Source organism: Somniosus microcephalus, unplaced genomic scaffold (assembly GCF_052327205.1).
Source record: "Somniosus microcephalus isolate GS21.2 unplaced genomic scaffold, FLI_Smic_1.0 scaffold350, whole genome shotgun sequence".
Classification (NCBI taxonomy): domain Eukaryota; kingdom Metazoa; phylum Chordata; class Chondrichthyes; order Squaliformes; family Somniosidae; genus Somniosus; species Somniosus microcephalus.
In genome coordinates, this window is record NW_028225537.1 from 220,500 (window position 1) to 236,479 (window position 15,980).

The 15,980-nt window shown below is 46.7% G+C and overlaps 1 protein-coding gene and 1 long non-coding RNA gene across 2 annotated transcripts; both read right to left on the minus strand.

The window, feature by feature from the left end:
* Positions 1–3,875: 3,875 nt before the first annotated feature.
* Positions 3,876–7,511, minus strand: LOC147081806 (uncharacterized). The gene is made up of 2 exons (XR_015076441.1): positions 6,997–7,511; positions 3,876–4,309 (listed from the first exon to the last, which is right to left on the minus strand). It is a non-coding gene; the product is annotated as an uncharacterized LOC147081806 (long non-coding RNA).
* A 47-nt stretch (positions 7,512–7,558) lies between these two features.
* Positions 7,559–14,434, minus strand: LOC147081807 (uncharacterized). The gene has a single exon (XM_085980658.1). It carries the CDS (start codon positions 9,236–9,238, stop codon positions 7,613–7,615), a length of 1,626 nt encoding a protein of 541 aa, XP_085836784.1. The 5' UTR covers positions 9,239–14,434; the 3' UTR covers positions 7,559–7,612.
* Between the last annotated feature and the right edge of the window lie 1,546 nt (positions 14,435–15,980).

A 15,980-nucleotide genomic window follows, 5' to 3' on the forward strand; every position in this document is an offset into this window, starting at 1 on the left:
GTTTGTGTCTTTTCCAGCAAAATCTTGTCCAGCAAAATTTTATTCGAATGTTAGAACGGATTCTTTTACCCTCAGTCTGGTTCAGTAAACACTGAGTCGAACAACTGGAGAATTCAAACGATTTATTATCCGCGGAGTCTTACTCTGATATATCGACACCGACTCCTGCAAGAGTCTGCGAATCCAACAGAGCAAGCAATTTGCCATACCGTGTGCTACATTATTATACTTGCATTTGAGAAGACATTAACACATCGCACATTCTGAGCCAATCCTGAGCTGTGCACGTATACATTTAATTTGATTTCCTGGCCTGGCAGTTTGAAATAAAGAAGTCACATTTAACTGAATGGGTTACAGTTAAGTAAATATCCTGGTAATGTGCTCACGATCACCTAAACATTATGGTAATGCGTTTGCAATCATGGTAATGCGTTTTCTGATCGCCTATTGTCTGTATAACTTCTGCACACTGACTTATATTGTTCCTAACAGCAAGGTGTGACATTTGTGGGCGCCAGCCATATTAGCAGCCAAAGATCAGTTTAGCCTTTTTATTTTACTTCTTGCTGCCTTCGCAGTTTCTGGTTTCTATTTCCTTGACCTTGGTATTCTCACGAACACCCCACACTCCTCACTGTAACACTCTGATATACACCACACTCCTCACTGTAACTCTCTCATACACCCCACACTCCTCACTGTAACACACTGATATTCCACACACCCCTCACTGTAACTCTCTCATACACCCCACACCTCACTGTAAATACTGATATACCCCACATCCCTCACTGTAACACACTGATATACCCCACACCCCTCACTGCAAATCTCTGATATACACCACACTCCTCACTGTAAGTCTCTGATATACCTCACACCCCTCACTGTAACACTCTGATATATCCCACACTTTAATCCACTCTTACATATCCCAAACCTCTCACTGTAACAGATCGATAAACCCAACTCACCCCACTTTAACACACTGATGCACCCCACACCCCTCAATGTTACACTCTGATATAACCAAAACTGATCATTGTAAAACTCTTATATACCCCACAACCCTCACACTAAAATTCTGGTATACCTCACTACACTCTGATATATCCAGCACACCTCACTGAAACACTCAGATACAACCCACTCTCTTAAATACCATAAACCTCTCACTGTAACACACTGATATACCCCACATCCCTCACTATAACATTCTGATATACCCCACGCCCCTGAATTTATCACTGATATATCCCACGCCCCTCACTAACATCCTCGGATATACCCCACACCCCTCACTGTAACACTCTGATATACACCACACCCCTCATTGTAAAACTCTGATATACCCCACTCCTCACTGTAACACTGATATTCCCCACACTCCTCACTAACATTCTGATACACCCCACACTCCTCACTGTAACACTCTGATATACCGCACATGCCACACTGTAACACTCAGATATACCCTACACCCCTCACTGTAACACTCTGATATACTCCAAACCACTCTCTGTAACACTCTTGTAAACCCACTCCCCTGACTGTAATAATCTTATGTACCCCACACACACCTTATTGTAACATAGATATACTCCACGTCCCTCACTGTAACACACCGATATACCTCACACCCCTGACTGTAACACTGATATACCCCACACCCCTGAATGTAATACGAATCTAACCCACACCCTCAGTGTAACACCCTGAGGTACTCTATCCCTCTCACAGAAACATTCTGATATAACCCACACGAATCACCATAACAATGTGATATACCCCACACCCCGCACTGTAACACTCTGATATACCCCACACTCCTCACTGTAACACTGATATACCCCACACTCCTCACTGTAACACTCTGATATACCCCACACCCCGCACTGTAACACTCTGATATACCCCACACCCCTCACTGTAACACTGATATACCCCACACTCCTCACTGTAACACTCCACACTCCTCACTGTAACACTCTGATATACACCACACCCCTCACTGAAACAATCTGATATAACCCACACCCATCACTATAACAATCTGATATACCACACACCCCTCACTGTAACTCTCTGATACACCACACGCCACTCAATGTAACACCCTCGGATATACACCACCCCTCACTGTAACACTCTGTTATACCCCACATCCCTCAGTTGAAAACTGTGATATACCCCACGCCCCTCACTGTAACACTGATATACACCATACACCTCACTGCAACGCTCTGATATACCCCATACCCCCCTCTGTAACGCTGATATTCCCCACAGCATTCACTTTAACACTCTGATATACCCCTCACCTTAATCCTCTCTTAGTTATACCAAACCTCTCACTGTGACCCACAGATCTATCCCACTCACCTCACTTTTAACACTCTGATTTACCCCACACCCTTCACTGTAACACTCTGATACACCCGACACCACTCACTGTAACACTCTGATAGACCCCTCACTTTAATCCTCACTTACATGTCCCAAACCCCTCTCAATAACACATCGATATACCCCACTCACCTCACATTAACACTCTGATATACCACTCACACCCCAATGTAACAATCTGATGTAAACCCAGACCCCTCACAGTAATACTCTGACAAACTCAACACCCCTCACTCTAACACTCTGGTATACCTCACTATACTCTGATATACCCAGCATCCCTCACTACAACACTCAGATACAACCCACTGACTTAAATACCACAAACCTCTCAATATAACATTCTGATATACCCTACACCTCTCATTGAAACTCTACTAGATATCGAACGTCCCTCACTGTAACACGCTGATGATACATCCGACACCCCTCACTGAAACATTCTGATATAACCCACACCCATCAATATAACAATCCGATATTTCGCACACTCCTCACTGTAACACGCTGATACACCCCACGCCCCTCACTGTAACACCCTCTGACATACACCACACCCCTTAATGTAACACTCTGATATACCACAGACACCTCACTGTAACACTGTTATACGCCACATCCCTCAGTTGAAAATTGTGATATACCCCACACCCCTCACTGTAATGCTCTGATATTCCCCACAGCATTCACTTTAACACTCTGATATACCCGTCACTTTAATCCTCTCTTAGGTATCCCAAACCTTTCACTCTGACCCTCGGATATATCCCACTCACCTCACTTTAACCCTCTGATATACCCCACACCCCTCAATGTAACACTCTGATATACCCCACACCCCTCAATATAACACTCTGATAAAACCCAGATCCCTCACTGTAAAACTCTGACATACACCACAACCCTCACTCTAACACTCTGGTATAACTCATTACACTCTGATATACCCAGCACCCCTCACTGAAACACACAGATAGACCCCACTCTCTTAAATACCACACACCTCTCACACTAACACACTGGTAAAACCCACAACACTCATTGTTCCCCACACCCTTCACTGAAAAATTCTGATTTAACCACACCCATCATTATAACAATCTGATATACCCTTCACCCCTCACTGTACAACCCTGATATACACCATGCCCCTCACTGTAGCACTCTCGGTACACACCACCCCCTCACTGTAACCATCTATCAGTAAGAAAGTCTGTGACTACACAAACCGCTCTGGGTCCAGGTATATTGTGTATCAGTAAAACAGTCTGTGACTGCACAAACCGCTCTGGGTCCAGGTATATTGTGTATCAGTAAAACAGTCCGTGACTACACAAACCGCTCTGGGTCCAGGTATATTGTGTGTCAGTAAAACAGTCCGTGACTACACAAACCACTCTGGGTCCAGGTATATTGTGTATCAGTAAAACAGTCCGTGACTACACAAACCACTCCGGGTCCAGGTATATTGTGTATCAGTAAAACAGGTTTATTAAGCATTAAACAGCCAGCACAAAGAAGTAGTACTTAACAAGAAGATAGTCACAGTCTGATCGTTGAAACCCCGGCGTTCCTTCCGAGTGTCCGCGGCACAAGTCTCCTGATGTATCTTGCTGTGTTCCGTTGACCCATGCGCGCTTCCTTGGGATCTTGCTGTGTTCTGTTGACCGAAGCTCCTATCAATCTCTGGTTACACGGTGCGCTGCTTTCAATGTTCAAAACCTGTACCTTTATACCCTTTTCCCTCTCGTTTTGCCGACGTGGCAGTAATTAATCCTCTAACACCTGGTAAAAAGTCTTGCTCCCTCGTTAGCCATCTTATGACCTTGTTTGATCCTTCTGACTTTTTCTCCATGCATTACAAAGTGCCTTTATCTCAGATTTTTTGCATCTGTGTTCACTATGGAGAAGGACGATGTAGACATAAAAATCGGGCAGGGGGACTGTGATATACTGGAACATATTAGCATCAAGAGGGAGGAGGTACTAGCAGTTTTAGCAGGCTTAAAAGTGGATAAATCCCCAGGCCCGGACGAGATGTATCCCAGGCTGCTGTATGAGGCAAAGGAGGAGATTGCAGGGGCTTTGACACAAATTTTCAGAACCTCTCTGGCCACAGGGGATGTGCCAGAGGACTGGAGAACAGCTAACGTAGTACCAATATTCAAGAAGGGTAGTAGGGATAAACCAGGGAATAACAGGCCAGTGAGCCTAACATCAGTGGTAGGGAAATTATTGGAAAAAATTCTGAGGGACAGAATTAGTCTCCACTTGGAGAAGCAAGGATTAATCAGGGATAGCCAGCATGGCTTTGTCAAGGGAAGATCATGTCTGACCAATTTGATTGAATTTTTCAAGGGGGTGACTAGGTGTGTGGATAAGGGTAGTGCAGTGGATGTGGTATACATGGATTTCAGTAAGGCTTTCGATAAAGTCCCGCATAGGAGACTGGTCAAGAAGGTAAGTGCCCATGGGATCCAGGGTGCCTTGGCACATTGGATCCAAAACTGGCTTAGTGGCAGAAGGCAGAGGGTGATGGTCGAAGGTTGTTTTTGTGACTGGAAGCCTGTGTCCAGTGAGGTACCGCAGGGATCGGTGCTGGGTCCCTTGCTGTTTATGGTCTACATTATTGATTTGGATGTGAACGTAAAAGGTATGATCAGTAACTTCGCAGATGACACGAAAATTGGTGGGGTGGTAAATAGTGAGGAGGGTAGCCTCAGTCTGCAGGACGACATAGATGGGTTGGTCAGATGGGCAGAACAGTGGCAAATGGAATTTAACCCTGAAAAGTGTGAGGTGATGCATTTTGGAGGGATTAACAAGGCAAGGGGATACACAATGAATGGTAAGACCCTAGGAAAGACAGAGGATCAGAGGGGCCTTGGTGTGCATGTACATAGATCCCTGAAGGCAGCAGAACAGGTGGAGAAGGCGGTTAAAAAGGCATATGGGATACTTACCTTCATTAGCCGAGGCATAGAATATAAGAGCAGGGAGGTTATGATGGAGCTGTACAAAACGCTGGTAAGGCCACAGCTGGAGTACTGTGTGCAGTTCTGGTCGCCACACTATAGGAAGGATGTGATGGCTTTGGAGAGGGTGCACAGGAGATTCACCAGGATGGTACCTGGGCTGGAGGACTTCAACTATGAAGAGAGTCTGGACAGGCTGGGGTTGTTTTCCTTGGAGCAGAGAAGGCTGAGGAGGGACCTGATTGAGGTGTACAAAATTATGAGGGGCATAGATAGGGTGGATACAAAGGAACTTTTCCCCTTAGTAGAGGGGTCAATAACCAGGGGGCATAGATTCAAGGTAAGGGGCAGGAGGTTTAGAGGGGATTTGAGGAAGAACTTTTTCACCCAGAGGGTGGTTGGAATCTGGAACTCACTGCCTGAAAGGGTGGTAGAGGCAGAAACCCTCACAACATTCAAGAAGCATTTAGATGAGCACTTGAAACGCCATAGCATACAAGGCTACGGACCAAATGCTGGGAAATGGGATTAGACAGGGCTTGATGGCCGGCGCGGCCGCGATGTGCCGAAGGGCCTCTCTCTGCTGTATAACTCTATGACTCTATGTTCACTTTTCACACAAAACTTCCTAGAATGTTGACAAAACAGTCGGTCCATCCGATAGCTGGACCAATGAAGGACGTCTCCAACTCTTATCTATCTCTCTAGTTTTTATCTCTTTAAGCATAATATTGCTGAATTCCTCGTCTCCATAAACTTAGCACAACATTCCATTACTTCAGTAATTTTAAACAGAGGTTTTAGTCAGGTTGGCATAATCCCATCCTGATTTGCTCTCAGCCATTCTCCATTTTATGCAGGCTTTTAGGGTCTAACATACAATTGCACATATTATAGTTATATAAAAATGGTTATCGAATCTTAATAATGTTTACTAAATCCTACAGGTACACCCTATCCTACAGATCCCTACCTTGAGGGCGAGGCATTTGCCGACCCCTCAAAACTAAAATCTTACATATGGATTATTTTTCTTCCGTTTATGTAACTCTAACATGTTCTGGGCTGTGATCATATTTAAATGTGATTGGGCATTGGACTTTAGGTGTTTCAGGTAGCAGGTGTAGAATAGTAAGCACATCATTACCACAAGTTGGGATATGACCAGTACATGGGAAATTATCCTAATCCAATGAGGAATTTCCATGCTTGTCCCTATGTTGTCTTATTAGTCCTAACAATTTTTGACTCCCTACCTTGTGACATGTGTGTTTAACTGGGTAGATCTTAAACAAACTTCTGATCTTACATAGTTCAAAGTTTTACTCCATGGGTTACATATCTCAAATACAAAATCATTACAAGTTGAAGAACAACCAGAGCGTGTGAAATAATACAAGCCTAAGGGCATGCTGATGTATTAAGCCCAATATCCCACCAGTGTGTGTTGTCCCTTATGCTTTCTATTTCAATATCTATTCTCCAGTTGTCTTGCTCCAAAACATAAAAATGCTTTAGGGAGGAGTTCAGTCGTACCATGAGCTCACTGAAACCCTCAAACAATAGGGGAATGTCGGGTCTGAATTGTGCCACATAACTGTGCAGCTCGTACTTAAAAACGTGTTGGTTGATGGGCCAGGTCCTGTTAGACCCGTAAACCATGGTAGTTGTGGTGGTAGTGACACAGGAGGCACCACCAAAATCACCTCAGACTGGATTCGTACTGGTTTTTCCCACGCTCTGTTACCTACAAAACATAATTATTACAGTCACAGTTAAATTCAGTCTTACAATCATTTCAAGTGACATTACAGTTTCACATCTACTTCCTGATCTTCCAAGTCGAGATCCTTTCTCCCTTCCGTTTTTCAAAATAGCGGCCACGGGATCTTTTACACCCACCTGAGAGGGCAGCGATTTAACGTCACATCCGAAAGATGGCACCTCTGACAGAGCAGCTCTCCCTCAGTACTGCCCTGGAGTGTCAGCCTAGATTACGTGCTCAAGTCTCCAGAGTGGGACTCAAACTCACGACCTTCTGACTCTAGAGATGAGAGTGTCGCCCACTGAGCCGAGGCTGACCCCTCTTAAACTCCAGCCTAGTTACTGGGGTTATTATCAGCATCTTCAAACTGCCTCCCCCCCCACCACCCCCCCAACCCCGTAATTGCCATTATTAACACAGAACAGTCCTTCATGTGATTAACAGCAGAATGGGACCAGTGTGCTCAGGTGTGAACTCGTTGGTGTCTCAGCAGCTCAGATGAACTGGTGAATCCCTTTTCACACACTGAGCAAGTGAACGGCCTCTCCCCGGTGTGCCGTCGCTGGTGTCTCACCAGGGTCGATGACTCACCAAACCTCTTCCCGCAGTGAGAGCAGCTGAACGGCCTTTCCCCGGTGTGGATGCGTCGATGCATCTTCAGGTTCTTGGAGCATTTGAAACTCTTGTCGCATTCGGAACATTTAAACGGCCTCTCGTCAGTGTGAACCAGCTGGTGCCGCCGCAGAGAGCAGGGACGACTGAAACCTTTCCCGCACTTGGAGCAGGTGAGCGGCCACTCGTCAGTGTGAACTCGCTGGTGTTCCCGTAGAGAGGCGGAATGTGTGAATCCTTTCCCGCACTCGGAGCAGGTGAACGGCCTCTCGTCAGTGTGAACTCGCTGGTGCACCCGCAGATAGGAGGGATGAGTGAATCCTTTCCCGCACTCGGAGCAGGAGAACAGCCTCTCGTCAGTGTGAACTCGCTGGTGTATCAGCAGAGAGTCGGAACGTGTGAATCTTTTCCCGCACTCGGAGCAGGAGAACGGCCTCTCGTCAGTGTGAACTCGCTGGTGCAGCCACAGAGAGGAGTGATGAGTGAATCCTTTCCCGCACTCGGAGCAGGGGAACGGCCTCTCGTCAGTGTGAACTCGCTGGTGTATCAGCAGAAAGTCGGAACGTGTGAATCCTTTCCCACACTCGGAGCAGGAGAATGGCCTCTCATCAGTGTGAATCAGCTGGTGTTCCCGCAGAGAGGAGGGACGAGTGAATCCTTTCCCGCACTCGGAGCAGGTGAACGGCCTCTCGTCAGTGTGAACAAGCTGGTGTATCCGCAGAGAGGAGGGACAATTGAATCCTTTCCCGCACTCGGAGCAGGAGAACGGCCTCTCGTCAGTGTGAACCAGCTGGTGTATCAGCAGGGCGTAGGAGAGAGTGAATCCCTTCCCACACACTGAGCAGGTGAACGGCCTCTCCCCGGTGTCAACTCGCTGGTGCTGTATCAGGTCGCTGGACCTTCTGAAGCTCTTCTTGCAGTCGGAGCACTGAAAAGGTCTCTCATCGGTGTGAACACGCTCGTGTATCAACAGGTTCCAAGACTGTTTAAACCTCTTTTCACAGTGAGAGCAGGCGAACGGCCTCTCCCCGGTGTGAACTCGCCGGTGTCTCAGCAGGGCGGATTGTTCAGCGAATTCCTTCCCGCACACGGAGCAGGCAAACGGCTTCTCCCCGGTGTGAACTCGCCGGTGTCTCAGCAGGGCGGATTGTTGAGTGAATCCCTTCCCGCACACGGAGCAGGCGAACGGCTTCTCGTCGGTGTGAACTCGCCGGTGTCTCAGCAGGGCGGATTGTTGAGTGAATCCCTTCCCACACATGGAGCAGGTGAACGGCCATTTCATGGAGTGACTGCGTTGATGAGTCTCCAGCTCGGAGAGGCAACTGAATCCCTTCCCGCATTCCCGACATTTGCACAGACTCTCCTCGCTTTGCTTACACTTGTGCCTCCACAGGCTGCACCTTCGGTTGAATCCACGTCCACACACAAGACACGTGTGCAGTTTGCCCGCATTCTGATTGCTGCTTTCCGCTTCCATATGTCGATGATATTCAGGTCCTGATGAATCCAGTGACTCTGTCAGATCTTCGCGTGAAGTTTGCGTTAAGCTGCCCGTCTGCAATTCCTCCCCTTGCAAGAGACGGTAAAACAGGTTTATATAAGTAATTAATGTAAATACAGGAGAGAAAATAAAGAAAGACTGGCCTTTACACAGCGCATTTCACAATCAACGGTTTTACAGCCAATGAAGTACTTTTTGAAGTGTAGTCGCTGTTGTAATGTGGGAAACACTGCAGCCAATTTGCATGATACATAATGGCCAGGACACCAGGGATAACTCTCCTGCCCTTCTTCGAAATAGTGGGATCGTTTATGTCCACCTGAATGTCTCATCCGAAAGAGGGCCCTCCGACAGTGCGGCGCTCCCTCAGTACTGCCCCTCCGACAGTGTGGCGCTCCCTCAGTACCGCCCCTCCGTCAGTGTGGTGCTGCCTCAGTACCGCCCCTCCGACAGGGCTGCGCCCCCTAAGCACCGCTCCTTCGGCACTGTCCCGGAGTGTCAGCCTAGGTTTATGTGCTCGAGTCCCTGGAGTGGGGTCTTTGAACCCACAACTTTCTGACTCAGAGACGAGGGTGCTCCCAATGGAGCCACTGGCTGGCTCTCAAGGTCTTTCACATCCTTGCTAAAGTGCGGTGGCCGGGGGAATTGTCACTGTCCCTTTAATCAGAAGACAACGAGGGGGGGAGGAAGTCCCTTCAAATATGGAGGGGGGTGGGTGTCCCTTTAAATGTGGAGAGGCGGGGCCACGCATGCTCATTGGGCCCCCCCACGAATGCGAGGTTATCCACTTTGGTGGCAAAAACAGGAAGGCAGATTATTATCTGAATGGCAATAGATTGGGAGAAGGGGAAGTGCAAAGAGACCTGGTTGTCCTTGTGCACCAATCGCTGAAGGTAAGCATGCAGGTGCAGCAGGCGAATAAGAAGGCAAATGTTATGTTGGCCTTCGTAGCGAGAGGGTTCGAGTACAGGAACAAGGATGTCTTGCTGCAGTTGTACAGGGCCTTGGTGAGACAACACCTTGAGTATTGTGTGCAGTTTTGGTCGCCTTATCGGAGGAAGGATGTTCTTGCAATGGAGGGAGTGCAGCGAAGATTCACCAAACTGATACCTGGGATGGCAGGAATGACGTATGAGGAGAGATTGGGTCGATTGGGCTTGTACTCGCTGGAGTTTAGAAGAATGAGAGGGGATCTCATTGAAACTTATAAAATTCTAACATGACTAGACAGACTAGATGCAGGGAGGATGTTCCTGATGGTTGTGGGTTCCAGAACCAGGGGTCGCATAGAAACTTAGAAACATAGAAGATAGGAGCAGGAGTAGGCCATTCGGCCCCTCGAGCCTGCTCCGCCATTCAATGAGATCATGTAGAATGCAAAAATAAGGTAACAACTCGCTCCGCATGGCCAAGGACCCTGCCAATCTAAAATGGAGGACCCTGTTAGCCTAAAATGGTGGTGCAATGTCGACATCGCTGAGTCACTTGCATATTGTGAGAGATGATCATGTTAATTCAAGAAACTGAAGGCAGCAGGAAGTAAAATGCTAATATGGCTGGCACCCACGATGTCACACCTTGCTGGTGGAACAATGTAGGGTGGAGTGCAAAGGGTATACTGACAATAGGCGATCCGAAAACACATTACCATGCATTACCATAATGATTAGGTGATCGTGAAACCATTACCTGCATATTTTCTATATTATAAACCAGTGAACTGTGACTTCTTTATTTCAAACTGCCAGGCCAGGACATCACTTTAAACTGTGTACGTGCCTCGCTCGGGATTGGTGTAGAATGTACGATGTGTTAATGTCTTTTCAAAAGTAAAGTATAATAATGTGACCCACTGTATGAAAGATTGCTTGCTCTGGTGGAACCTGTCGAGACTCTGCTGGAGTCAGAACGGTGCTGTATCAGAGTAAGTCTCCCGGGACAACAGAATAAAACAACTGTTGAACTAAACCAGTATTCGACTCAGTGTTTGTACTGAACCAGATTGAGGACCAAAAAAATCCGTTTCAACATTTGGTGTCAGAAGTGGGATCTCAACGGACGATCACCGAGAATTCGCGAAATTAAGAGCCGAACTAGTTTTGGACGTGAGAGGAGGAAATGGGCCCCCGGAGTGAGTATGTTTAAATTTACCACTTCGGTTTTCCTCTGATCCGTAAGTCCGATAAAAGTTTTGCCACTCGCTAATTCTTGTGTGGTGTCCCGACGAGATCTGGGTCAATCTGGCGAATACTGTGTAAACTTAGGAAATAAGTATCCAAGTCGGGTAAAGCGCCGGCCTCGTATTTCACTTGGCCCGCTCAGGCTCCGATTGGACTAAAAAGTAGATAAGTGATTTTAAAGAAAGAGAAAAGGAATACTTGAAAGAAAGTAAAAAGAGAGAGTCGGGGACTCTAGAGCTATAGCAACTTGTACTCGGGGAGTGCAAGATAAGGGTCGTATAAGTAGAATAATTAGGCTAAGAATACCTGTACCAGGCGGTGACAGAGGCTAAATTTACGATTTGAATAATTAGGCTAAGAATACCTGTACCAGGCGGTGACAGAGGCTAAAATTACTATTTGACTATAGACGACTCACTGTTTTTGTTAAGTCTAAGTATTGTAAGTATTGTAGTGTTGCGTTTCATTTTGTGTGCCGGTATCCGTGAAATATATAAGACACGTGCAAAAAGTAACTCGAATCCTGAAAAAGAACCCTTAGTGTAAGAGAACCATGGGTAATTACCTAGATACCACAAGTGATGAGGGCAGTGCCTTACAAACCTTATGTGACCAATACCCGGACAAAGCCAAACAATTGAGACAACTCTCAGGGGGTTTAAATAAAAAGTTAGGCAGCGAACAATGGCCACTAGGGGGTCCCAAAAGCTTAGAAACGGTTAAACAAGCTCAAGAAATGATTTGGAAAAAGAACATGGGAAGTAAGACTAAGAAACTAATTGGACTCTGGCGACAGTGCTGCCAAGAAATTAAAGACAGTTCCCTATTAGCCAGCTGGCAAGAGAATGCTGTTAAGTTAGGAATAAAGCTAACTGAAGGAGGGAATCCTAAACCCATTGAAATACTTAAGAAAGAATGTGCACATGAGAAAAGGTCAAAATCTGAAATGGCGCCAGATAAAAAGGATAAAAATGAACTACGTAGCTCAATGGTTGGCCTTAGGTTGACGGAGACGGAACGGATGAGGACTTAAACAATTGGACAATTAGAACTCCTACCGCGCCACCTCCTCAGCCACCCCAATATAATAACATTTATCCCGACCTACCTCTTACAAATCAGACTGGCTTGATCCCTATTACGTCCGTTACCAGTCCACCGACACCCTCCCTTACTGTCCCAAGTCACTCCCCAATCACGCCGATTTCTGATGTTTATATAGACCCTGTTGCTTGTCGAACCCGATCGAAAGATCCAACAAATCCCAGGAAAGACGTGAAACCGGGGAATACCCCTAGTCTGAATTGGCAGAAGAAGAAACGTAGACCCAGACAATTAGTACAACATAAACCAGCAAAAGCAGATGACACTGACTCATGTAGTGACTTTACTGATTCTGAAGACAACCTTTCACCCTTAAACAGTTCCGACTCAGAACCCGAAATTAGCCTTACTAAACCAAAACGAACGCCCAGAAATCTGCTGGTAAGAACAATGCCAAACCCAAATGCAGCGGCTGCCGCAGCCAACCCCACCATAGATGTATTTTTCCCTTGGAAACCGAATGAGATAATGGCTATCCTAACCGGTATGCCAGACAGGAAAAAGGCGCCGGCTAGGTTTGTGGACTTTCTTCGAACCACGATACAGGTGTACAATGCAGACCCCCGAGATCTATGGGCTTTGATTCAACAAGTTTTAACTCCTTCCGAACACACTAGATTTTTGGAACGCCTGACTCACCCTAATCATGCCGCTTTAGAGACCGCCCACGCCCTCACAGCTGATAGGGAGCGACGCATGTTTGCAGCACTCAATGCTACACTCCAAAAACCTATCAATATATCTAATGTCCTAGATACTAAGCCAAAGAAAGATGAGGGACCTGAGGAATTTTTGGAAAGATTCTGTGAGGTTTATCAGGGACAGTCAGGGGACACCAATTACCAAGCAGGAGCCAATTCACCCCAATTCTGCGCCATTCTGATGAACTGTCTCCCGGCTGCTGTGGCGACAGCCGTTAAAACCAATAATATGAACTGGGCAGAAAATACTCCAACTCAAATGGCTCGAGCCGTAAAGTATCATTGGAAAGAGGGTAAAGGTTTGGAGAACCAACCCCAGAAGACAGTAAAAACAGAATATGTCGTGAAGGAAGTCCCAATTCAACCACACACGATAGACAAGACAGGGTATCAGATGGAACCTCAATACTGTAACCCTGGAGGGGTAGACTCTCAGAATTATGGATATTACCCTCATCCAAACGGCTTCAATGCTACTGCATACGGCCAACCCTACGCCACTCCACAACAGAATTACGGAGGTAGAGGAAGGGGTAGAGGACAAGGACGGGGATACCAAGGTCAAAGACAAGGGCAGTGTTATAACTGTGGAAAGGATGGACATTGGGTCAGAGACTGCCCATCCTTAGCCTCTGGAGACCCACCTAGGAGAGGCAGGGGGGGATGGAGGAGGACCTAGAGGCAGGGGAGGATATACCAATTTCTCCCAGAATAATCCATTCCCACAGAATTGACTAGCTAATCTAGTGACCAGCAGTTCACAGTCGGCCCAAGAACCCTTATTAATGTTGCAAATCCAGGATCAATGGTACCCCTTTTTAGTAGACACTGGAGCCGCCATGTCCTCTGTCCAATCGGACCTTAAACTTCCCCGATCCAACAAGACCCAGGAATTATCAGGCTTCCAAGGTCAAAGGACCAAGTATGCTATGTCAGAACCAGTTCAGGTGACCTACAAAAATCAATCTGCAACCCACCAATTTGTAATAACTACCGGCTTGGACTGCAATTTAATGGCCAGAGACTTACTATGTGCATTCCAACTCAAACTTGATTGTGGTGATGAAGGAATAGCAATAGGACATTGGGCAAATAAAAGGCAATGTTATGTTTCGACTACACCTCAATGGTGGTCACTCGACCTCAATGCATCCTCCTATCATGTGACACTGGCATATGATCGAAGTGGAAAGGATGGGACCCTTGAGGAGTATTTTAAAAATCAGGAAGGTACGGAATGGACAATCTACCTCAAGGCTGTAGTAACTGGACCTGAGGGAAAAGCAGAGTTTGTGCAGGTTCCCTTACACTTGTGGAAGCAGCCTTCGACAGTGGCCCCTCATATCACGCGGGAAGTTAACCAGTCTTTCCACGCCAAAGATTTGGGGCCCATGGTAAAACGAGCGATCGATCAGGCAAACCCTGAATGCCACCAGCCGCAACAGTTACCCGGAGGTCTGATGGTCCAATTTTACCAAAACCCTGAGCCTAGCCTGACAGTGGTGCACCGTCATGTAGGGAAAGATATACTGGAGTATGTGAATCCCCAGGTATGGGCCGAAGACCCAACGCATGTAGGTCTAACCGGCATACAACCCATTGAGATCCCAGTGAAGGAAAATGTGACCTTGCCAACGGTACAACAATACCCTTTGAAGCAGCAAGCTATTCCGAGTATAGATAGACTCATTAAGGGATTGTTGGAGCAGGGAATTTTGGTAACATGCCAATCCAGTTGTAATACACCCATCCTAGCTGTTCCGAAAACTGGTAAGCCTGACCAGTATCGCCTAGTGCAGGATTTACGAATAAATGCAATTGTTCAGCCACTTCATGCACTGGTACCTAATCCAGCACACATCTTGGCCTCGATACCTGCTGATGCTACAGTTTTTGCGGTAGTCGACCTCCAGCATGCCTTTTTCTCCCTGCCATTGGCCACTACTAGCCAATACCTTTTTGCCTTCACGTACAATGGCCAGCAGTATACGTGGACTCGATTACCCCAGGGCTTTGTGAATTCACCCACCCTGTTTTCGCGGTGCCTTCAACAGCAATTACAGACACTGACATTAAATCGTGGCTCTAATCTGATCCAGTATGTGGATGACCTTCTCATTGCCAGCCCTGATGAGCTAAGTAACAGAGAGGACACTATTCAGTTGTTGAACTATCTCTCAGAATTGGGATATGTGGTATCTCCAGCTAAAGTACTAGTGGCTAAGAAGACAGTTAAATTTCTTGGAGTTATGTTATCAGCAGAGAACCGCAGTCTGGAAACCAGTAGAATACAGCCAATATGCGAGACACCAGCCCCTAAAACGGCCAAACAAGTCAGACAGTGGCTGGGAATGGTTAATTATTGTCGACAGTGGATACCTAATATCGCAGTATTAACCAAACATCTGACTCCCTACACGGCTAAAGAGGGAGAGTTTGAGCTGGAACTAGAGGCACAGCAGGCATTTGAGGAATTAAAACAGGATCTGGTCCAAGCACCAGCCCTGGGACGTCCCCTGTACGATAGACCATTCCAGTTATACTGCACAGTAATGAACGATTGCTCAACAGCAGTCCTGACCCAGAAGCATGGAGATAAGCATCGACCGGTAGCTTATTATTCATCAAAAATGGATCCGGTAGCTTTAGGACATCCCTATTGCACCCAGATCCTTACAGCCGTCTACAACAGTCTACAGTCAGCCGCTAACATGACACTTCAGCAGGACATTA